The sequence below is a fragment of the Podarcis filfolensis genome (genome assembly GCF_964270895.1).
Source record: "Podarcis filfolensis genome assembly, chromosome: 2".
Classification (NCBI taxonomy): domain Eukaryota; kingdom Metazoa; phylum Chordata; class Lepidosauria; order Squamata; family Lacertidae; genus Podarcis; species Podarcis filfolensis.
In genome coordinates, this window is record NC_139605.1 from 104577781 (window position 1) to 104602834 (window position 25054).

Below are 25054 nucleotides of genomic sequence, written 5' to 3' on the forward strand. Positions count from 1 at the left end.
CTCCCTCGGCCAATAAAGCGAGATGAGCGCCACAACCCCGGAGTCGGCCACGACTGGACCTAATGGTCAGGGGTCCCTTTACCTTTACACATTCGGATTGCAGGTTGGATTTTTGTTTTGTTTTATTGGGTGCTTCTGTGGGGAAGGTACAGCTAGTATTTTATAGCTGGCACTCGATGCCATTATTTTCGTGATATTTCACACTCTCTGTGCCAGATAAATGCAACTCCTTTGATTTTAGAGGAGTGTTGCAGATGATATATCAAAGAGGGAGATCCCGAATGACAGCGTTTGTAGCATGGAAGACAAGATTAGTAGGAATTTGCTGGGGGTGTTTCACAGAAATTGGTAAATTTTGATTAATGAAGTGTATATTCCTTGAATTAACGAGGTGTATATTCCACATCTTAGCAACTCAGGTTGTCACCAGGCCCTCATCCCACCTCAGGTCTGGACCAGGTTTTCCTTTGTCAGGAGCGGAGGAGGAAAGGCTGACAGAGCGGCCCTGATCTGCCCTGACCCCTTTTCCCGGCCGGAGCCAGAAATGCTGCAGTTCCCCTGGGAGCCGCAGGGAGGCAGCGAGCCCTGCGCGGAAGGGAAACGCGGCGACACCCCGGCGGAAGCGGAAGTGGAGTCTCTCCTGGCGAAGGCATGTGTTGCTTGCTGCTGCTGTGCATTTAGCTAGAGACCGGCGCTCGGAGGCTGTTCGCCTTTCCCGGTTATGGCGGAGAGGACCGAGCAGCGCATCGAGGACCGGATCCCCGAGCTAGAGGAGCTGGGGAGGGTCGGGCTCCTCACCAGCAAAGAGATCAGGTTGGGCGAGGCGGGATCTCCGCGATCCCCGGGGATCTAGGGAGGGAACGACCCCATGGATTGGGGGTGGAAGCAGGAAGCTGGGGAAAGGGAACCTCGTTTGTGTGGGTCGGTTTTACGTATAAGCTAAACAAGCTCTAGCTTAGGGTCACACTCTCTTGGGGTCCCCCAAAAATTTAAAGGGAAAAAACCCCTGGATGTACGTTTCCAAAATGTAAGATAAAAAGCAAATCAAATAAAACCTACATACAGCAACAGTGTTTTGTGTTGTGTAGGCTCCTGTGATGTAAGTAATGGGCCCCCAACCATTTTAAGTTAGAGCTTAATAATTATTTCACAATTAATGTACTTGGGACGCGGGTGGCGCTGTGGGTTAAACCACAGAGCCTAGGACTTGCCGATCAGAAGGTTGGCGGTTCGAATCCCTGCGATGGGTGAGCTCCGGTTGCTCGGTCCCTGCTCCTGCCAACCTACCAGTTTGAAAGCATGTCAAAGTGCAAGTAGATAAATAGGTATCACTCCGGTGGGAAGGTAAACGACGTTTCCCTGCGCTGCTCTGGTTCGCCAGAAGCGGCTTAGGCATGCTGGCCACATGACCCGGAAGCTGTACGCCGGCTCCCTTGGCCAATAAAGCGAGATGAGCGCCACAACCCCAGAGTCGGTCGCGACTGGACCTAATGGTCAGGGGTCCCTTTACCTTTACCTATTAATGTACTTATTAATTGTATTTCACTATTAATATATTAATATACTTCTTCTAAATTTTATTTCAGTTCAACAATTACTTTGATAAAATACATATTTTGTTACGTGCAAATGGCTTTGGATACCTATTAGGTCCATAAATGACCATGTAGCATATATTCAACACAAAAAAATCAGTGACAATTTGTTGACAAAGGACAGCTGGACATATAAAGGGTCCCATTACCTTCAGTAGCTTAGGGCCTCATCAAACCTAAATCCGGCCCTGGTCCTGCTCCTTCAAGGTTGGTAGGGAACAGGCTGTTCACCTTACTCGGCAGACCTGCAAGCAGCCAAGCCATACTATCTTCTTTAAAAACATAAATATGATTTTTATTAATTTTTACTATTTCAGAGAAACATTTAACATACTTAAGATATCAGTGACTTCCCTTCTTCTCTTTCCATGGTTCATTTTACATATCTTACATCCCTGTATTTTTTTTTTACAAAAACCATACCATTCAGTTATTCCATTATTGCATCCATCAAAACTTATTTACACTGTGGAATTTATCTCAGTGCTACCAACTGTGTCTTTTGTTTCTCGTAAATGCAAACTGAAAATATAATGCCAGGAAAGCACTGCTTAGTGCTCAAATGCACATTCTGATATATCTCGTGGGTTCTAAATTTCACAGCCAAGCCATTACATCTTTTATTTTTAGTAAATGAGATTTTTATTAAATCTTCTGTTTTACAAGTTCAGATAAACATTTTACATACTTAAGACTTCCCTTCTTCTCTTTTCATGGTTCATCATATATATTTTATATCCCTGCATATTTTACAAAAAACTATGCCAGTCGCTTTTCCATTGTGACATCCCTCAAAACTTATTTACACTGTGGAATTTATCTTAATGCTGACAACGTTGTCAGCTGTACACAGTTATTTTCCATATATTCAGTAACATCTTTTCAGGATTTTATCAGCCCCCCACCCAGACCATTCTAGCAGCCAGGCACCGATTTAGAACCTGCATGTCCCTCACCAGACATGGACGATAAGGAGGAAATTGAGTTGTTAACACCTTAATTTGTTGTGATACCTGTGTTTTTCTGTGGATTGGGAACCATGGAAGGATGTTGCCTTTTTGTATTTCTGCAGGGCGGTTATTAAGAAGACATTAGCCCTTGAATATAAAATACAACGGAGAGCACTCCGTAAGGAAAATTTTATCAGTTACATTCAGGTAGGTTTCTTAAGAAGATTCATTTTCGGTATGCTTTCATCTCTTGAGATTTATCTCAGTTAACAAGCATTATATTTTCTGGTGTTTCTTAAAAATGTGAACTGAAAACATAATGCAATAAAGCATGGCTTAGTTTTCAAATGCACAGTCTGGTATATCTCTTGGTTCTAAATTTTGCTGCAGCAGATTTATACATTAATTACGATGCAGTTGTAAGGATGTAGAGACGGCCTTTTAAAAACAGAGGAAGCTGCCTTATATCACCAGACGAGTAGATAACTTATTGACCCTCCAGATGTTGCTGGACTACAGGTCCCATAATCCCTGACAATTGGCCATGCTGGCTGAGGTTGATGGGGTTTGGACTACCAACATCTGGAGGTTCGCAGGTTCCCCATCCCTGGTCTATGCACTGATTAGCAGCAGCTCTTAAGAATAGACAGAAGTCTTTCTGGACCCTACCTAGAGAAATTAGTGTGTGTGTGTGTGAGAGAGGGGGGGGGGGTAAATGTATGTTTTGGTTCCATCAAAATCCAAGAGGATTCAGCCCACTGATTGAGTGGGGAGGAGCGTTTCTCCATGTTTAGTAGCTAGGATGAATGGGCACTGGATAATTCTTGATTTATTCACCTCATTATTACAGGCCTTAATTGCAGTTGTTATTATGAATGAATGAATTTTATTACGGTCACAGGCCAGGATAAAAAAACAACAACATATAAATAAAATAGCAGTTAGGATTTTTTTTTTAAACTGATGAATGTTGGAGCAAATAAGGACAAAGAAACAAGCATAGGATAAAACATCTGAATAAAATACAAGATTAAACACTGATAATGGATGGATAAAATCTGATAATTAAAACAGATAAGAACTAAAACCAAATAAAAACATGCAGTTAAAACTGTAAGAGCGTAAGAACTAAAAGACTCGCAGTTAAAACAACTGTAAGAGGCTGCAGAGTAGAAGCCTCTGAAATAGATGACACTCACAGCATTAGAAACTGATGTGCAAATATGGTTAAAACAGACAATTAAAACAGTGTACAACAATAAATTTAGAAACAATGTTCAACAGTAAACTATTCCAGGGAGTTGACTCAGATTCATCCATGGAACCGAGTTTGGGGATTTTCATGCCAGACTATTTTGAGTTGGGTGATGGTCTGCGCCTACAGATTTGTACACAGAAACCGGCGACCATCCAGGTCTTCTTCGAGTTGTTATTATATAATAGCATATAAAATCTATATAAAGCAATAAATGCATGGCTTTTTCTGTGCTAGCCATTGCTCAGTCTTTATTATATTTGAAGTATTGTTGACCTTCTAAATATTTTCCCCCTTTCAGTATGAAATCAATCTTTTGGAATTGATTAAGAAAAGAAGAGCGGTAAGTCGACATGTAACTAAAAACTTGAAGAGCTCTTTATGGAATTTAACAAGGATTGTAAAGTTGGTCATTGTTTTCCATAGCGCACTGGCTACTCGTTCAAGAAAGATGAGATTGAGTACTCCATTCTGCAGAGAATACATGGTGTCTTCAAACGGGCCACAACAAAATGGAGTGTAAGACTGTTTTATTCTATAGCTCTTGGACGATTTTGTATAACCTCTTGTGTAACATGATGCTGACCTTATTTGTGCGTGATTCTAAAGCCAAACTGCAACTAAGTATGAATGAGCAGGTGTGCTAGCGACATAGTTAGAAAACAGCAGCTGTTTCACTCCTCTCCTGCATTGGCTCCCAGTACGTTTCCGAGCACAATTCAAAGTGTTGGTGCTGACCTTTAAAGCCCTAAACAGCCTTGGTCCAGTATATCTGAAGGAGCGTCTCCTCCCCCATCGTTCTGCCTGGACACTGAGGTCCAGCTCCGAGGGCCTTCTGGCGGTTCCCTCACTGCGAGAGGCCAAGTTACAGGGAACCAGGCAGAGGGCCCTCTCGGTAGTGGCGCCCGCCCTGTGGAACGCCCTCCCATCAGATGTCAAAGCGATAAACATCTACCTAACATTCAGAAGACATCTGAAGGCAGCCCTGTCCAGGGAAGTTTTTAATATGTGACATTTTAGTGTATCTTTCATCTTTGTTGGAAGCCACCCAGAGTGGCTGGGGAAACCCAGCCAGATGGGCGGGATACAAATAATAAATTATTATTATTATTATTATCCTGGTGCTGCTGCTGTTTTTCTTGGAGCTGTGACATAGTTTGGCTTAGTGTTATGTGCAAACATGGGCTCATGGGTTGTCTTGCTCCAAACAAACCATGAGTGGTAAGCCAAGAACAAACCAGTTGCAATTTGTAGCTTTCTAGTTTCTAAAATGCTTGTTTTAGAATGTTGGTTCTTCTTCCTCCTGAAAGACAGGTCTATCAGTGACTGCTAGTTGAGACATTTCTTCATTCCATAGTTTCTTTTCTCAATTGCTGGCTGTGGAAGCTTTTACTTTCCCATATCTTGCTCCTTAGGCCATTGTTGTAAAATGCATAACAATTCTGGATTAATGGTACTTGTTGTGTTCTTAGCTTACCCATACCCTCTTTTTTGTTTCACTTCCGTAGGATGATCTTCAGCTGTGGTTGTCTCATGTTGCCTTTTGCAAGAAATGGGTGAGTATTGGAGTGTAATTTCTGCATTTCAGCTGTGAGCTGATAAGCAGCTGAGCCTCCTTTCAAGGGAGCTATGGGATGTGGTCTGCATTGTGATAATTTGGAAGAACCTTGTTGAAATGGCCGGACTTGTTGGAACGACTGGATTTACTTTTGATATTTTTACCTGCCAGTACTATCATAGGACTGTGAGTTAGTCTCTGTCTCTTATATATGAGTATGCATGATAGAGTTTACGACAGCCGGAGTTTGTGATAAATAAATAAATACTAAATAAATATTCACAGTCTTGCTGCTGTTTGAGCTTTGTTGTTCTGCCTGACCACCCCAGTCTTTTGTTATGGGGAATGCAGGTGCTAAAAACTGTAAGTTCCCTCTGTGCAGATCCAGATATATTTCACTGTAAGATGGCAAACCAAACAGGATCAAAGTCCTCTGTAATGAAGGTGAATCTGTTTCACTTGAAAAGGTACACAATATAAGAGAGTGATATGATGCTTTCTGTTTCCTAATAGAACAGGAAAATACAGCTGGGCAAGGTGTTTTCAGCCATGTTAGCCCTTCATCCCAACAAACCAGGTACAGTACTTACTCTTGTAAATGAAGTGAGTAGGGTAGGCAGTCTTGGTGATGGATGGGATATCTTGGCAGTGGCACAATTCGCTTGCCTGATCTGGCTCATTTAAGTTGATGGAACAGGTTATGCTATACTAGAGTTATTGCTATACTAGAGCAACCTTCCTCAATGTTGTGTCCTCCAGATCCCATCAGCTCCAGCCAGTGTGGCCAATGCCCAGGGATGATGAAAGTTGTAGTCTAGAAGTATCTGGAAGGTACCAAGTTGGGGAAGGCGAGGCTAGCAGAACAAGGCATAAGAACCATTACTTGGAATGACTTCTTGGTTGTCAGCTGGTTTTGCAGTGACTGTCTTAAAATAGCACCATGCATCTCTCTCTCTCTCTCTCTCTCTCTCTCTCTCTCTCTGTTGTAGCTCTCTGGATCATGGCTGCAAAATGGGAAATGGAGGAACGTCTGTCATCTGAAAGTGCCCGGCAGCTGTTCCTTCGTGCCTTGCGTTTCCATCCAGAATGTCCCAAACTGTATCAAGAGGTAACATGTGATTCTGATGCTTCCCCACTCCCTCCGCTGCAAATGTTTAACTAGTTCGTTTCAGCTAAGATCTGCTTGTTCATTGACTACTGGTTTGTTGAACTGAAGAACAGAACGCCATTCTGGTTTTCCATCCTCACTGGCAAATTATTCTTTTTTTTAGTTGTAGTAGTTGTATACCGCCCTTCCTCTGAAGATCACAGGGCCGTTCACAACAGAAAAATACAAAACGAAAACACAAAATGCATAATAAAACGAAAGCAAAACAAACCAATAACTCCCTCCCACAGACACATTTAAAAAGCCATATAATGCTAATCAGTCAAAGGCCTGGTTGAAGAGAAATGGTTTCGTTTAGTGCCTAAGGAGATGTAATGAATGTGTCAAGTGAGCCTGGTTGGACATACTGTTGCTTTTTTATATATGTATAACTTTCGATATAATAGTATGATGCCCTTCTTTCATTGGTAGGCATTGAGTCTGAGTGTGTCTGCCAGGAAAAACTTCAAATGTAATTGTCTTTACCACGGGTAGGAAAGTAAGATATGCAATAGTTGTTGTGAAGTCCTTCGTGTTTTGTCTTTGCAGCCTGAAAATGATGCAATTTAGTATTGCTTTTGTTGTTAAAATCATCAAAAGTCCAGGGGAGCTTTAAAATTTCTCTCTAAAATTTTAACATGCCAACTTGATCGCCACTGGTGTCATTATTTTTATGTGTCAATAGTAGCCTCTGTTGTTGTGAAACAGCCATGTTTATCCACAATCACGGCGTCAGTTTCTGGTGAAGCGCTTAACGGGGCAAAGTCTTCAACAGTTTCAAGAACAGTAGTGAGGGAAAAGTCAAAAGAACCACGAATGCAAAGTATTAAGAAGACTGCTAATTTTTTTTTTAGTAGTAGTTATAATGCTGGGAGTCCCTGAACCATGGTTAATTGGGAGCGTGCCACAAAATGGCTGATTTCCTATTCCAGATTTTACTCCAGTTACGTTTTACATCAGCATCACTATTAACCACAGTAGTAACAAGGAATCCTTCTCCACTGTCGTTTGAAGCCCTTGCCACCTCATTTCCCCCTCTTTGCCTTTCTTTGTTTCTGTAGTATTTCAGGATGGAGCTCATGAATGCCGAAAAGCAAAGGAAAGAGAAGAAAGAATTTGAGCAAGCAAAGATGGACCTGGTAAGAAATGAGATGTTGTTGTCACGGGAAAATTTCTGCCTGTGCCAGAAACAATTCCTCTTGGGTCAGGGGTGGGGAAAATCTAGACCTGTCTGCTGAGCCCTTGGGATTTTTTTCCAGGCTACATCTCCTGTCCCCAGGCCACACTCCTCTTCAGCCTGTCTCTACACCCTTCTCAAGTGCTTTTGCTTGGCTGAAATAAGTCCTTGAACTGTGCAGGTGCCTCTTTCCTCCCTGGGTGGAGATGGGTGTGTGTTTGTGGAAACCTGTGAGCATTGTGTGACTGGCACTGCCGGATTTATGTATAAGCAAAACAGGCTATAGCTTAGAGCCCCATTCTCTTGCCTAATAATAATAATAATAATAATAATAATAATAATAATATATTATTTATACCCTGCCCATCTGGCTGGGTTTCCCCAGCCACTCTGGGTGGCTTCCAATAAAACACTAAAATACAATAACCTATTAAACATTAAAAGCTTCCCTAAACAGGGCTGCCTTCAGATGTCTTCTAAAAGTTTGGTAGTTATTTTTCTCTTTGACATCTGGTGGGAGGGTGTTCCACAGGGCGGGTGCCACTACCGAGGAGGCCCTCTGCCTGGTTCCCTGTAGCTTGGCTTCTTGCAGCGAGGGAACTGGCAGAAGGCCCTCAGTGCTAGACCTCAGTTGCTCGGGCCAGAATGATGGAGGCGGAGACGCTCCTTCAGGTATACTGGACCGAGGCCGTTTAGGGCTTTAAAGGTCAGCACCAATTGTGCTCGGAAACGTACTAGGAGCCAGTGTAGTTCTTTCAAGACTGGTGTTATATGGTCTCGGCGGCCGGTCCCAGTCACCAGTCTGGCTGCCGCATTCTGGATTAGTTGTAGTTTCTGGGTCACCTTCAAAGGTAGCCCCACATTGCAGTAGTCCAAGCGAGAGATAACTAGAGCATGCACCACTCTGGCGAGACAGTCCGCGGGCAGGTAGGGTCTCAGCCTGCGTACCAGATGGAGCTGATAAACAGCTGCCCTGGACACAGAATTGACCTGCACCTCCATGGACAGCTGTGAGTCCAGAATGACTCCCAGGCTGCGCACCTGGCCCTTCAGGGGCACAGTTACCCCATTCAGGACCTGGGAGTACTCCACACCCACCTGTCTCCTGTCCCCCAAAAACAGTACTTCTGTACCCCCCAATATACTTCTTCTTAATTGTATTTCACTATTAATATACTTCTTCTTAATTGTATTTCAGTTCAACAATTACTTTGATATACATATTTTGTTATGTGCAAATGGCTTTAGATACCCATTAGGTCCATAAATTACCATAAAGCATATATTCAACACAAAAAACAGCAACAATTTGTTGTTGACAAAAGGACAGCTGGACATTTAAAGGGCCCCATTACCTTCAGTAGCTTAGGGCCTCATCAAACCTAAATGCGGCCCTGGCGACTGGGATGCCCTTAACTTTGTACGGTAAAGTTTCACAACAGTTGCTGTATCCACTTTTTGCCTGCTTCCAGCCCCCTTCCAATCACTGGTGTGCATCCCCCAAAACCTGGCCCAGGAGGGAACGGGGGCCCTTAATCTGGAAAATGTTTTCCCGCCTCTGACTTAGACAGTTAAGTTGTATCATTTGAAGTTACAGATAGGTAGCCATGTTGGTCTGCCATAGTCAAAACAAAATTTTTTTTTTCCTTCCAGTAGCACCTTAAAGACCAACTAAGTTAGTTCTTGGTATGAGCTTTCGTGTGCATGCACACGAAAGCTCATACAAAAATCATTTGAAGTGTTTGCGATACAATAAATTACGGCATGCTTCTACATTACTTTCCTGTGCTGTGTGCCCATTTGAGACATCTGAAGCAAAAACAGCTATCCCTTAATTGGTTTTGTGCTTGTCCTTTAACTATGCGCCAGGGCCGCATTAAGTGCAGCACAGAGTCTGCATGACTCGAGGAACATCGCTGGCGCAGCTTTCTCCCATGGAGCAGTGTTTCTGTGCTCCTGTAATAGTGGCGAGTCATCAACTTGGGACATGTGCTGTGGAACAGTCCCCCCCCCCCAATTTTTTCTGTTGGTTTTCACAACATTATAAACAAACAAACACATAAGACAAAGAAACATAAATCATAGCCTTATTGAAAATTACACTTGTTAACATTGTTAAGTGACTTCCTCGCTTCCCCTTGGTTGAATTTCATTGCATATCCTTTTAACGGTTTTCCAAATCACAGTTCTTATAAAATTTAACTTAAACATTAACATCCTTAGATCTTCACATTATGAAATTAAACGTATTAATTCGACACTTGACATAAATAAAATCTTTAGCCAATTAAGTATCTGCAAGCTGTTTTCAGTTAATTTAACTTAACATATTTAACTAAGTAATCATTAAATTTAATCCACTCTTCCTGATACTCCTCCTCCTTCTGGTTGTGGACTCTTCCGGTTAGGTTGGCTAGCTCCGAAAAATCCATCATCTTCATCTGCCATTCTTCTATCGTTGGTAATTCTTGGGTTTCCCACTTTTTAGCTAACAGAATACGTGCAGCAGTTGTGGCATACAAAAATAATTTAACATCTTTCTTGGGCAATTCCAAACCTGTTATTCCAAGAAGAAAGGCCTCTGGTTTCTTTATAAATTTGCTGTGGAACAGTTCTGGTAACTTGTACAGCTGTTAACAAATGCAAGGTGAAAACCGGATTGTGTTTTGTTGAGTGACTGCACTCTTTCAGAGACCACACACCTCTTGTGAAAGGTTCTTTGCCAAGTTCCTTTTTAATTTATGTATTCTGTTGAACATGTAGCCTACCCCACCCAAATGGCTTGGGGTGGGTAGGAAAAAGCTAAATTATTCCATCTTGCCCTTCCCTGCCCCTGCCCGCCAAAGTGTATTGTGTTGCTTCTGGAAGACGTTGACAAGCTGCAAGTTTCTTGTGACCTGCTGTGCCTTTCCTCCTCCCCTACCCTCATTGCTTATGGAAAATATATGCCAACAAAGCTAACCAGAGGCCACACTGTTGTTGCTTTTTCAATATTGCGGAATATCCACCTATCAATATATGTGGAGCATTTCTCTGACAGTGCAGTGCAGTGGCTCATATGTGCAGTGGGGCTCCAGCTGCAACTCCTGTGGGGGAAAAAGTGTTGGTCATGTGCCATGAATTGTTTTTTTATCTGAAAAGGGTCTAGGACATGAAAGATTGACTTTTGCCTGCAATTTTAGGGTGAATTCAGCTATTCTGAGGAAATACTTAATGGTGCAATGGCCCGAGTTGTCTACAGAAATGCTGTTCAGAAAATCAAAGGTAACTCCATGTTGTGTTTCTCGTGTGTGTGTGTGTGTTTTAAGTAGCAACCTGCCTTAGGTAAAGGTAAAGGGACCCCTGACCGTTAGGTCCAGTCGTGACCGACTCTGGGGTTGCGGCGCTTATCTCGCTTTATTGGCCAAGGGAGCCAGCGTACAGCTTCCAGTTCATGTGGCCAGCATGACTAAGCCACTTCTGGTGAACCAGAGCAGTGCACGGAAATGCTGTTTACCTTCCCGCCAGAGCGGTACCTATTTATCTACTTGCACTTGGACATGCTTTCGTACTTCTAGGTTGGCAGGAGCAGGGACTGAGCAACGGGAGCTCACCCTGTCTCAGGGATTCGAACTGCTGACCTTCTGATCGGCAAGTCCTAGCCTCAGTGGTTTAACCCACAGCGCCACCCGCGTCCCAGCAACCTGCCTTAGGTTTTTAAAAATAAATATAGGCCACTGGTGACTGAATTTTGGTTGGCTGGGGTTGAATATTGCGGCACCCATTCTAACAGAATGGCTTTGGGATGGCTACAGCCCTGAAGGTGTTACTGGCAAAGGGGTACTTTCACAGACAGTTAAAAGACCTCTCTGCTCACCCTAGCTTTCCACAACTGTTGATAACTGAGTTCTGGTTTGGTTCTGGCTGCGGAGGTTGCTGAAATTAAATTGACTACAGTGGTACCTCAGGTTACATACGCCTCAGGTTACATACACTTCAGGTTACAGACTCCACTAACCCAGAAATAGTGCTTCAGGTTAAGAACTTTGCTTCAGGATGAGAACAGAAATCGTGCTCCGGCGGCAGCGGGAGGCCCCATGAGCTAAATTGGTGCTTCAGGTTAAGAACAGTTTCAGGTTAAGAACGGACCTCCGGGAACGAATTAAGTACTTAACCCGAGGTACCACTGTATATGGATGTTTTCACTGTTATTTATTGTTTTGAATGGTTTTATGAATTTTGGGACTGATTTAAAATTCAAAAGTGGCAGCTAGCTTTTTAAGAAATATATTTACTAGTATGTGGGATGAGTTGTTCAGCTTTCTTGTAGCATCTGGATTTGGCTGCTCTCAGGATGCTCGTGTTGATGGGCCAGTTGTCTCTGACCTGGTATTACCTGCATAGAATCATAAGAGTTGAAAGGGACTCTGAGGGTCATCTAGTCGAACCCCCTGCAATGCAGGAATCTTTTGCCCAATGTTGGGCTCGAACCCATGACCCTGAGGTTAAGAGCCTCATGATCTACAGACTGATCTGTCACAGCTGAGCATTCATGAATTGTGTAGGCAAGTTCACATACAAGTCAATCCAAGCCTTGCGGCAAAATTTGACACGCCACGTTAAAGAGATGCATTTCAAGCAAAGTTTGGAGAGTTCTTATGGTTTTATTGGTTTTTTAAATTAATCCTCTTGTTTTAGAGGACATATACTTTATTTGTTAAATATTTTCTGGCTTAAGAGAGACTGTTTATGAGGTTCTGGACCCCCCCTAATTACCGTCTGTCTGTCTGTCTGTCTGTCTGTCTCTCTGTCTCTCTGACTCCATTCTAGGTGCCGAGTTTCTTCTGTCACTGCTGTCAATTGCAAAAAAATTTGATTTTACACAAGACCTTCAAAAGGAAATTCTGGAAAAGTAAGTTCGGGGTGGGTGTGGAGAACTAGAGCACGATTAGTGTGGTCCATTCAGGTGGTCTGCAGCGTGTCTGTAAAAATACAATTTTTAAAAACATATATCAAAGAGCATCTATCGCAGTGCATTGCAATTGCTACAACAGGCAGAAAAATCATTAAGTGGTCTGCCAAGACCTTCAGCAATTTCCAAGTGGTCTGTGGGAAAGAAAAGTTTGGAAGCCCCTGTGCTAGAAGTAATATTTTGTTTAACATGGAAAGCATTCAGGTGTGATGCTCTCACTTTGAGTCCACCACCTCATCCCCATTCTGTTCTTTAGCGTGTGTAGACCAGACTATGACTTGGCAGACTCCGGCATGTCTGACGTGGCTTCACCTGAATTGGTGCCGAGAGTATCTCAGGATAAATAAAATGTCACTGTTGAGATATAGCTGCCGGCTTGGAGAGCAAAGCACTCTTAATGCTCCCTCCTAAGAAGAGGGTAGCGCATGAAGCAATAGCACGATAGTTTTCCTCTTAGCCTGCAGGCAGAATACGCCAACGATCCTCTTATGTGGGACTACATAGCACGGCAGGAGCTGGAGAAGGACTCCTTGCCCACAACAGAACATCGGTCCAAACAGTCAAAAGCGCTGGAAGCGGCCCTAAAAGAAGAACGGTGTTGCATGGTGTTTGATGAAGCAGTCGCCTCCCTTCCCACAGGTTAGAACTTGCGCCTCTAATATATACAGTGGTACCTCGGGTTACATACGCTTCAGGTTACATACGCTTCAGGTTACAGACTCCGCTAACCAAGAAATATTACCTCAGGTTAAGAACTTTGCTTCAGGATGAGAACAGAAATTGGGCTCCGGCGGCACGGCGGCAGCAGGAGGCCCCATTAGCTAAAGTGGTGCTTCAGGTTAAGAACAGTTTCAGGTTAAGAACGGACCTCCGGAACGAATTAAGTACTTAACCTGAGGTATCACTGTATCAGCGTTTATAAAGTATAAAATCTCTAAAACATAAACAATACTTCCAGTTCTTGCGGTAGAGCTTTGAAGATGTATGTAGTCATGATTCCCTATTTAATTATGAACTGATGGACTTGAGCTCAATATGTGTGTGGTTATTTTTTAATTTTTAACTGTTCAGATTTCCCCCGAAAGGGGTATATTTGAATAAAAATGGGAAGGCAATACGTTTGTTTTTGCCAATGATGTCATGCAGATGCTGCGAAGAATTTCCATGCGCGATGAGCCTCCTTCCCATGCTTAAACACCCATCTGGAAATGCAAGAGAGGCAGCAAGCTTTCCTAGTGCTTGTCCATTTGTCCTTCTCATCCGCTTGCAATTGTTAATCAGGTTTCACGATGTGGGTGGCGCTGTGGTCTAAACCACTGAGCCTCTTGGACTTGGCTGATCAGAAGGTTGGCGGTTCAAATCCTTGCGACGGGTGATCTCCCGTTGCTCTGTCCCAGGTCCTGCCAACCTAGTAGTTCGAAAGCACACCGGTGCAAGTAGATGAATAGGTACTGCTGCGGTGGGAAGGTAAATGGCATTTCCGTTCGTTCTGGTTTCCGTGTCCCATTGTGCCAGAAGCAGTTTAGTCATGCTGGCCACATGACCTGGAAAGCTGACTGCAGACAAATGCCAGCTCCCACAGCCTGAAAAGCGAGATGAGAGCCGCAACCCCAGAGTCACCTTTGACTGGACTTAACCATCCAGGGGTCCTTTACCTTTACCTTTACATAATAACAGTGGTGATTTATGTCCTCAAAAAATACTAATTAAGCTATTAAGGTGAACTGGAGGCTTGTTGGCGTAGTTCTAAGAGCAGATGAGGTGATGAAGCCATGTCTGGATTTGACCACCTCAAGACTGCAGGTAGAGACTCGCATGACTGAATGTTCCCCCATTCAGCACCTTCCTGGGCCTCATATAAAATCCCTCCACGTAGAAATTTAAATTTCAAGGAGCAAGCTTCCAGGCTAAGCTTTTATCGGACATATTCCATGCTTGGGAGTGTACTGCTGTTCACAAGAGAGTGATTTTTCCTCAGAACCTTTGCCCTGCAGTCTGAAGTGGTATGGTCCAAAACCGTTTCATGGCCACCTTGGCCGAATTTGAGAAGGCGGCCAGAGTGTCAGTGGTGGGAGGGAGCAGGGCTCTCCTGTACCGTCATGTAGCACAAGGGTTTGCGGGCCTTACGCCACTAACCGCTTCACCTCAGGGACTTAACGTACATTGTGCAATTTGCATGGAGGAGGGAACGGCCGAGTGAACCCGGCTAGGCTGGTTAGCAAGGGTTTATTTCATGCACAACCTTCCCATGAAATGCCTCAGAAGTCATATTCAAAAGGCAGTACTGCCCACTTACCGTTGTCTTGCTTTGGTGACGGAAAAGAGCCATGAGGTGGGCAGAATATGTGTGTCTTCTTTCTGGTGTCCTGCAATCCACTTTTCCCTCATGATGTGCTCCAAGAGAGTCAGATTTTATACATTTTCATCCCCAGCTGACTCAGAGAAGTAGGAGAAAGCACCAGAGCTGCCTTGAGGTTTATACGGTGTCTGTACCGGGTGGATTTTAGCTGTGTTTTATCTACGATTTTATTCGTGCACTGCTCAGTGAGCTCTTCGATTAAGTGGCTTATAAAATTTCTAAATAAAGATACCGAAGGAGGAAAGAAACTTGTAGCGAATCTTGTGAATAGGTGCCCCCCCTTTAATTGTTGGTTTGATAGCTTTTGCTTAAAAGGTAAAGGGACCCCTGACCATTAGGTCCAGTCGTGGCCGCCTCTGGGGTTGCGGCACTCATCTCGCTTTATTGGCCGAGGGAGCCGGCGTACAGCTTCTGGGTCATGTGGCCAGCATGACTGAGCCGCTTCTGGCGAACCAGAGCAGCACACGGAAACGCCGTTTACCTTCCTGCCGGAGTGGTACCTATTTATCTACTTGCACTTTGAGGTGCTTTTGAACTGCTAGGTTGGCAGGAGCTGGGACCGAGCAACTGGAGCTCACCCCGTCGCGGGGATTCGAACTACCGACCTTCTGATCGGCAAGTCCTAGGCTCTGTGGTTTAACCCACAACGCCACCCACATCCCTAGCTTTTGCTTAGGAGTTGAATTTTTCTTTAGCGGGTCTTGGAAAAGCAGTGTTGTTGTTTTTTTCGTTCAGAAGGAGTGACTGCCGTTTTTATTTAATGAAACATTTTCAACCCTCCAGAGGCCATGTGGGAACGTTACGTCGCTTTTTGCTTGGAAAGATATAACCGGAAGACAAACAGCGAAGAGTTAAAGCAGAAGGTAAACGCTTTAAGTATTCCTGCAGACAATTTCAGAAGTTTGCTTTTGTTTTTGTGGAGGCTAGTCTGCGTGGCAGTGAAGCTCATTCTTTTTTCCTTATCTCGCCTTGTATTTTTAGAGGTTGGAAAGGATATCAAGTGTTTGCAGCCGGGCTCATGAATTACAGTTGCTGCCAGCTTCTCTCTATCAGCAGTGGGTAAGGATGTATATGACTCTTGCTGGGTTTTTAAAATATATATATATAAAAGCACCACATCGCATGAAACGAGAAGACTTGACTCTGGGTCTTGGGACACATTTCTCAATAAAGGCTTCCGTTTTATCTTTGATTTGCATCTCGTCAGCTCCAGCTCTTACTGGGGCTCGGCCTCCGAGAAAAGGCTGAAGAGGTGGCAGCAGCGGCAACGAGACGATTCAGCCACTTGGTAGAAATGTGGGAGATGAGGCTGAAGTTGCTACTCCAGCTGAACACGGATGGTGTAGGCCCTTGTTTCCAGGAAGCATTTAGAGCAGTTAAGGCGAAGGTAAGCGACAAGCCCCTGGAATGAAAGGATCGCTGTTTGCAAGCCTCATGGTGGAGGGGCAGTGTGGCGATCACACACAGGGCCCCCGGACGTTTGACGGTCTATTGACCCTCTGCCGCCACTGCGATTGCTTTTTCCCCTGCCACCACCCCGTATCTCACGGGGACACACGGAGTCCAGTCAGTTGTTAACATAAACAAATAATCAAGTTTATTTTTAAATGCAGGAACAAGCTTATGGTTTCAGTTAGTTTTTCTTGACAGTTTCTTAATCTTAGTTCCTAACAACTTCAAACTGATTATTCCAACTATCTATCTGACTCCACCTAATAATTCCTCTCACTCTCTCACAATACAACTCTACCAACCCACACCTAAACCTCCCTCTTCCGTGACAAAGAAATAACGTTAGTGGCATTTAAAGAAGCTCTGTAAAAACTTAAGAAATATTGCAAAAAAGAAAAACAGATGTGGAAGGGTATGTTAAAAGGCAATAGCAAACTGAGGAAATGTGTAATTAAAAAAAGTTTAATTCGGATGATTGTCAGAGAGGCTGAAGGAAGTCCAAAAATGAGAAAATTTGTGGAAGTTGTAATGTGGTGTGATATGTATTCTTTTTTGATGGAAAATTAATTAAAATTAATTAAAAAAAATAAACCTCCCTCTTCCTTCTTCAACTCCCAAACCTCAACTCTCAACTCCCAAACCTCAACTGACTTTCAAAACCTCCCACTCTTAACTTTTATTCCCCCCTTGCATTCTCACTGGCCAATCACATCACACCTATTTTAACCCTTTCCTTATGACCCATCCTAGGAGGCAAACGCCACAGGCAGCTTCTTTGAAATACCCTCCTCCCCAATTTGCCACCTCACTTGCATTTTGGGGGGGGGCATGTGTTCTGATCTTAAATGTTCCCTTCATCTTGGGGACAGATGGTGTTCAGGGATGTTTACTGTGATGGCAGGGGTGACAACTCTTCTCATTTGCTCCTTCCATTTAGTGATGAAATTTATTACGGTCAGAGACCGGCTTGAGAAACACAAATGGAACTACAATCCCAATAGCAAAACAAACATTTAAAACAACATACAACAATGGATTTTAAGTTTAAAAGTGCGAAAGGCATATAAACACATAAAAACTTTAAAATAGACTACCTTAGAGAAATGACCCAAAGTTGCCCGTGGATCCGGATTTGGGAATTTTCTTAACAAACTAGATTGAATTGGGGGATGATCTGTGCCTACAGATCTGTGCGCAGAATCTGGCGACAATCAGGGTCATCTTGTGGTCTTTGCCTAACAGGAGAAGATCGAAATTTTGCTTTACCGGGAGGTCAGCAAGCCTCACCAGCAGCGGGGTCAATGGTTTCTCTACATGCCTCATCATAAAAGGGACATCTAAAAAATATGTGTTCAGGGCTTCCTATATCCCCCAATGGACAGGCGCAAATTCTCTGGACCTTCCATTTAGTGTTTTTTCCCCCAGAATGCCTTTGGAATGATGCTAGACTATGGGTTTCCCCAGCCATGGTGGGAGGGTGACTTGCGTGCATGCGTTTGTGCTTAGAGTACTGCAATGCACTCTCTGGGGGGCTACCTTTGAAGGTGATTCGGAAACTAAAACTAATCTAGAATGCCGCTGCCAGACTGGTGACTGAGAGCGGCCACTGAGACCTTATAAAGGATCTACATTGGCTCCCATTACGTTTCCAAGCACAATTCAAAGTGTTGGTACTGACCTTTGAAGCTCTAAAGGGCTTTGGCCCTGCATACTTGAAGGAGTGTCTCCACCCCTATCATTCAGCCCAGACACTGAGATCCAGCTCCAAAGGCTTTCTGGCAGTTCCCTCACTGTGAGAAGTGAAGTTAAGGGGAATCAGGCAGAGGGCCTTCTCGGTGGTGGCACCCTCCCATCAGATGTCAAGGAAGTAAACAACTATCTGGCTTCTAGAAGACATCTGAAGGCAGCCCTGTATGTTTTTAATGTTTGATGTGTTTTAATTTGTTGGAAGCCACCCAGTCAGATAGGCAGAATAATAATAATAATAATAATAATAATAATAATAATTTGTATAAGTTGCACTCCACGGGGGTGGGCAGCAGCTGCAACTTGGGGAAAGGCACATGACTATGGGGACACTCCAGAGTTACTAAGATGGTGTGCCACACACCCCTTGCTTGTAATGCTTAAGTTAAGGGCTAAGTTACTTGCCTAAACACCTGTAATTAGAACAAAGGTATCACCCATTATTGTCCCCTTTGATATTATCCTCTGCAGCAAGGGGTTCCAGGTGCTTGATATGCCTAGACCCCTCCAATATGAAGATAAGTGCATTAATTCTGCTGCCATCCTAATCTTCTAGCCCACGCTGGGCTTTCTGTGGCTTTTAAAAATATGTTTCATAGCTGTCACATAGCCTCAAATGCTGGGTTTGGCTTCTATGTGTGTGCCTCGCATCCAACGTATCATCATCCAACGTTTTCCATGGCCTAAAATTAATTTCTCTCTCTTCCTACCACTAGGACAGCTTGCCGTTATGGATTCTATGTACAGAATGGAGCGAGAATGTCAATAGCACTCCTGAAACGGAAGCACTCTATCAGGTATTACATATCCTATTTGAAAACAAAGACAGCACAGCATGGGTAGAACTATTCAGGAAAGCGGATGGGAATAGTCTTACTAGTAACATTATCATGTTAGCATTAATTTTAGAACCAGCACTGTGCTTGGTAATCTGCAGGTCAAAGAAATCATGTGATCCCAAGACAGAGCCTTGTAGAGTACAGGAGCCAGACTAAGTTGGGGTCAAGGGCTTTGGCGAGGGAAGACAGTGTCCGATCTGGCTGCCATACTTGGGGAAAGCCTTTGCTGAAGATGTGAGTTGTCTCTGACAATAGAGAAGTGGAAGCAAAGCAGGAGGGGGGTGCAAGAAAGGGGGAGAAGGAGGGGAATGACTGGAGACAGTAATACTCAAATGGGGGGGGGGGGGCGCACACCCATTGAAAGCACCCCAGATATAAATGTGTGTATGAATGCATTCAGACACAATCTCCATTTCTAAATACAGTGGTACCTCAGTTTTCAAACGTCTCCGTTGACGAATATTTCAGTTTTCGAACACGCCTCGGAAGTCAAACATGCCACGTGGCTTCTGCTGAGTGCAAGATCTTGAGGCCAAGCTGTCAGCTGTTGAGTTTTCGGTTTTCAAACGTTTCGGAAGTCCGTTCGACTTCCGAAACGTTCAGAAACCAAAGCACAGCTTCTGATTGGCTGCAGGAAGCTCCTGCAGCCAGTCGGAAACCCCGTCGGATGTTCGGCTTCCAAAAATAGTTCACAAACCAGAACAGTCATTTCTGGGCATTCGGGATCTAAAACGTTCAAGAACTAAGCTGATCGAAAACCAAGGTATGACTGTATATTGATTTGGAAAGGACAGTCTCAAAATTACAAGATGTACTCAGATGTACTCAGAATTATTCCATCTGTGTACACCAGTCCTGCTCTCTTATTTGAATCCTTAGCTCTCTGGGTTGAAATATCCCACTTCGGATCAAAATATGGCGGCTCCTCATAGTCCATGACATGTGCTTAAGAGCTTCACAGGTCTTCTCTGAATGTGCTCAGGTTCTTTTTATGTTTTAACTTGCAGAGATCTTTGCTTGCCACGCTGCCTGCTGACTCGGTAACCATGAAGGAAAAGTATATCGAATGGGCGTACAGGGCTGGTGGCTATAAGAAAGCAAAGAAAGTCTTTACCAGGTTAGAAGAACTTCTGAAACACACACATATACAGAAATATAATTATTCATTTCTTCCGCTTTCTCTGATGGTTTTTTTAAAAACTGAATCCCTCACACACCATCTTTATTTCCTAGTTTACATGAGAGCCGTCCGTTTTCCCTTGAGTTCTTCAAGAAGATGATTCAGATTGAAAAGGAGCAAGTAAGTAACGTAACTTAGGACAAACTTAGTTTTAGGATGTTCTGTATCATTAGAGGCATGTGCCACTGTGAATTTTCTAAAGGGAGCAGTGGTTAATACAGTGGTGCCTCGCAAGACGAAAAGAATCCGTTCCGCGAGTCTCTTCGTCTTGCGGTTTTTTCGTCTTGCGAAGCAAGCCCATTAGCGGCTTAGCGCTATTAGCGGCTTAGCGGATCAGCTGATAAGCGGCTTAGCGGATCAGCTGTTAAGCGGCTTAGCGGATCAGCTGATAAGCGGCTTAGCGGATCAGCTGTTAAGCGGCTTAGCGGATCAGCTGATAAGCGGCTTAGCGATCAGCTGTTAAGCGGCTTAGCGGCTTGGCGGATCAGCTGATAAGCGGCTTAGCGATCAGCTGTTAAGCGGCTTAGCGGATCAGCTGATAAGCAGCTTAGCGGCTTGGGAAAAAGGGGGGGGAAAGGAAAAAACCCCCGCAGGAACTCGCAAGACATTTTCGTCTTGCGAAGCAAGCCCATAGGAAATTCGTTTTGCGAAGCACCTCCAAAACGGAAAACCCTTTCGTCTAGCGGGTTTTCCGTCTTGCGAGGCATTCGTCTTGCGGGGCACCACTGTATGCTGGAATATGTTGGGATTGGACTACTAAAAGGTGCCTTTTTAGAAAACATCTGGAAACTTTTTTAAAGGATTTGACCTATATCAAGGGCATCGTTGCTATTCCGTTTCCTGGCATGACTCAAAATGTGTTGTTTTCTGAAAGGCCTAAACAGCTAGAGATGTTGCTTATTTTTTTATACTTTTTTTGTTTGTTTGGGGAAAAGGTCATAGCTCCACAGTGTCAGATTAAACGTTGTGGATGTCTAGTACATTTTTTATTTTTATTTTACCAACCAACAATTTTAATAAACCAATTTTGATGCATTGTCGCGGGGGCGCTAAAAGGCGTGGGGCCCATAGATCAGTGCCTACTCTGCCTATTTGGTAGTCTAATAATAATAATAATAATAATAATAATAATAATAATAATAATTATTATTATTTATTATGTGTACCCCGGCCTCCCCTGCCAAGGCCAGGCTCAGAGCGGCTTACAAGCAATAATAAAAACAAGTTGAATGATTACAACTTAAAAACAAAATTAAAATAAAACATTAAAATATTGAAACATTAAAATATTAAAATGTACCCTCCTTGCAGGAGGAGAAGGAAAAGAAAAAAGAAAGAGAGGGAGGGAATCAAATTGGCTCCAAGCCAAAGGCCAGGCGGAGGTCTAGCATAATAATAATAATAATAATAATAATAATAATAATAATAATAATAATTGTACCCTGTCCATCTGACTGGGTTGCCCCAGCCACTCTGGGCGGCTTCCAGCGTAAGTAATAAAGACATAGCAAAACATTGAACCTTTAAAAGAAATTGTGCTCTGGTGGCGCGGCGGCAACAGGAGGCCCCATTATCTAAAGTGGTGCTTCAGGTTAAGAACAGTTTCAGGTTAAGTACAGACCTCCAGAATGGATTAAGTACTTAACCCGAGGTACCACTGTATGTGTGTTTTACTTATAGTTTTCAGGGAGCTCCAAGGGGTGTGGTGGGGTAGTGGAGAAGGAATAGCAGGGGAAGCATTCAAAGCTATGGGTTTGGGTAGTGAGGCAGGAAAAGTGCCATGTGAGAGGGGAAAGCTTCTCAATACTTTATTGCCCAAGCCTGTCACAGCTTCTGCTCTTATTCCTGTGCCCTTTTAATTCATGGGCTGAAGGACTAAATAGCAATGCACTGTTTCATGTACTTGGCAAGTATATTTAACAGCTGTAACCTTTGGCTCAGCATCCTTAGTTATCCCCCCCCCCTTTTTTTCTACCTCCAAGGAATCCTGTAAAATGTCCAATATCCGAGAATATTATGAACGTGCCTTGAGAGAATTCGGTGCCACAGACCCTGGTAAGAAGTTTTATTTCTTCAAGTGTTGTGGGTATAACCACACATCTTCTCTTCCTTCCATCTGCATTTTGATTAGAGTAAATTTAAACACACGCACACAAAAAACTGGATTTTATTGCGTGTCATCTTGAGAACCTACTTAGGCCAGAATCATAATAAGCAGGCATAAGCAAACTCCGGCCCTCCAGATGTTTGGGACTACAATACCCATCATCTCTGACCACTGGTCCTGTTAGCTAGGGATGATGGGAATTGTAGTCCCAAACATCTGGAGGGCCGGAGTTTGCCTATGCCTGGTAATAAGGATGAAGTCGGCAGCTAAATAAGCAGGCAGCCCAAATAGCAACGTCCCTCAGATGAAATCCCCACACCACCCCTCAAATCCCCAGAATTAAGCATCTGGCTAACCTGGGGGCTGGCCATAAGGCTGTGGTAGCCAGAGCCATCCAATGTACAGGAAAGGGATATTTTTTTAAAAGTTGTGCACAAGTTATTTTACTCTGGACTTGGCCCAAAGGTTGCTCATCATCAATGTCTGCATTGTTCAGCATATAAAGGTAAAGGGACCCCTGACCATTAGGTCCAGTTGTGACAGATTCTGGGGTTGCGGCGCTTATCTCGCTTTATTGGCCGAGGGAGCCGGCGTACAGCTTCCGGGTCACGTGGCCAGCATGACTAAGCCGTTTCTGGCGAACCAGAGCAGTGCACGGAAATGCTGTTTACCTTCCCGCCGGAGCAGTACCTATTTATCTACTTGCGCTGGTGTGCTGTCGAACTGCTAGGTTGGCAGGAGCAGGGACCAAGCAACGGGAGCTCATCCCGTTGTGGGGATTCGAACCACGGACCTTCTGATTGGCAAGTCCTAGGCTCTGTGGTTTAAACCACAGCGCCACCCGCAACCCTTGTTCAACATACACCATAATGTAAATCGAAACCCACCACTTCTGCTGGAACCACTTTCTCGTCTTTGATGCGGAGTACATAATCTTTAAAAAGGAGCTATTGTAAGTACTATAGCAACTGCTAAGTTTTTAGTCCCAGATTTTGCAAAAAAACACACTCCACACATATACCCCAATGGTGGAACATACATAGGATCATGTGTTGCTAAGTTTTGGGCCCATGGGGGCATTTCCATTATCACAATATTAACTAGCCTTTTTTCTTCCTTTGAAGATATTTGGCTGGATTACATCAGAGAGGAACTGACTCAGTCCCAAGGCAAACCTGAGAACTGCGGCAGCATTCACTGGAGGGCGATGAAAATGTTGCAGGGAGAACAAGTTGAAACTTTTATTTCAAAGTACACATTGCTGCAAACTGGACACCTGTGAGAAATGTAATCCTAGATGTGTCTTATCTTAAGAGCTAAACCTACTTTAAATGTTGTTTGTAAATTTGTAACCCAAAGGTAAATAAATATATTTTTTGGGGGGCCTTCTCTCTTCATTGTTGGTTTTTTGATGTGTGGATCAAAGATTCTGACTGGTGTTCATACGGCGTACTCCAATGGAAAAAAAAGAACTATAAGAACATGAGAGTGGAGTTAGAGGAAACAGTTGGCACATTGTTGTGTGTGTTCTGTTGATCCGTAATACGGAAGACACGGAAAGAAAAGCTTACATTGGTATGAACCACCTTGAGATCTTTGGATGAAGAGCGTTATACAAACAAACAAATAAATTTATTGCATTGTCCAGTAGCACCTTAGAGACCAACTAAGTTTGTTCTGGGTATAAGCTTTCATGTGCATGCACATGAAAGCTTATACCCAGAACAAACTTAGTTGGTCTCTAAAGTGCTACTGGACAATTTTTTAATTTATTTTGACTGCATCAGACCAACATGGCTACCTACCTAAATTTATTGCAGTAACCAATTTGTCCCTGGCTCTTCCAGCTGTTTATTGTTACACAATTGATTAATTTGTTATACCCATATTAAACTAGCTCATTTGGACTCTCAAAGTTGTTACAAGAGACATCTCTAGTTCAAAGTAATAGCCTGAACTAGGGTTTTCCCTGCTTAAGAGAAATCCCCCCATCCCATAACACTGTTTTTTGTGGTTTTACTGTGTGTTTTTTGTAAAATCTATTTGCTTTGTCACATTTTTCAAATCCACCTTGTGACATACACTGAAGAGTGGTCTACAAGTACAATAATAAAGAGTATTTAAATAAATAGGATTTCTGACTCTTGGACATTAACTAGTTAGCAGTGCATATAGAGCCAGTAACAGTGGTGTCCAAAGTATCATTAACAATCTAATATCCAATCACTCTGTCAAATTTTTTGTTGAATGCGTTGATATTACTCAAGTTGCAAGGGACTTAAGACTGACTGGTCAGTTTGGTCTCATGAAGTTTTTAAATTTAAAATGTACCAATAGATTGTATCTAAAGATGTCCTTCTTCAAGCAGAAAGCCTCTTCAGTTCAGACTTCTGCCTTAGCAAGTACAGCATTGCACTAAAAAGTGATGTGAAATCCAAGTACATCCATTTGCACAAAATCCTTTGCTGTTTTTCCTCCCGTCTGGATTTATTTTGTTTTGATTATTTTATAAACACCTTGTCTAGGGCAGATCAAGCCCAAATAAATAGCTGGGTCACGTGCAGTTGCACACGGCAAAACGATACCCCAGTGGCTGGAAGACAAATGCTGGAAAGCAACGTTGGCTTGCCCAAGGCTTGAGATCTCAGAGACTCTGCTTGCAAACATATTTTAAGGGGGAAAGTGCACTCCAGCTATTGCTTTCCACTAACAGACATGCAGTTGCAGGCATATTGGCT

At 43.4% G+C, this 25054-nt stretch overlaps 1 protein-coding gene and 1 long non-coding RNA gene across 2 annotated transcripts in view; both read left to right on the forward strand.

The window, feature by feature from the left end:
- LOC310755762 overlaps positions 1-25054 on the forward strand; it is a 1619227-nt gene that overhangs the window by 870635 nt on the left and 723538 nt on the right. The gene's annotated exons all lie outside the window — the stretch shown is intronic.
- On the forward strand, positions 603-23701 carry UTP6 (UTP6 small subunit processome component). Its single transcript, XM_083598757.1, has 19 exons — positions 603-813; positions 2668-2752; positions 4102-4143; positions 4227-4319; positions 5309-5356; positions 5872-5935; positions 6348-6466; positions 7567-7644; positions 10865-10946; positions 12492-12573; positions 13091-13272; positions 15776-15855; positions 15974-16051; positions 16200-16379; positions 18907-18987; positions 20037-20146; positions 20263-20329; positions 22192-22264; positions 23441-23701. Exons 1-19 carry the CDS (start codon positions 722-724, stop codon positions 23596-23598), a joined length of 1794 nt encoding a protein of 597 aa, XP_083454883.1. The 5' UTR covers positions 603-721; the 3' UTR covers positions 23599-23701.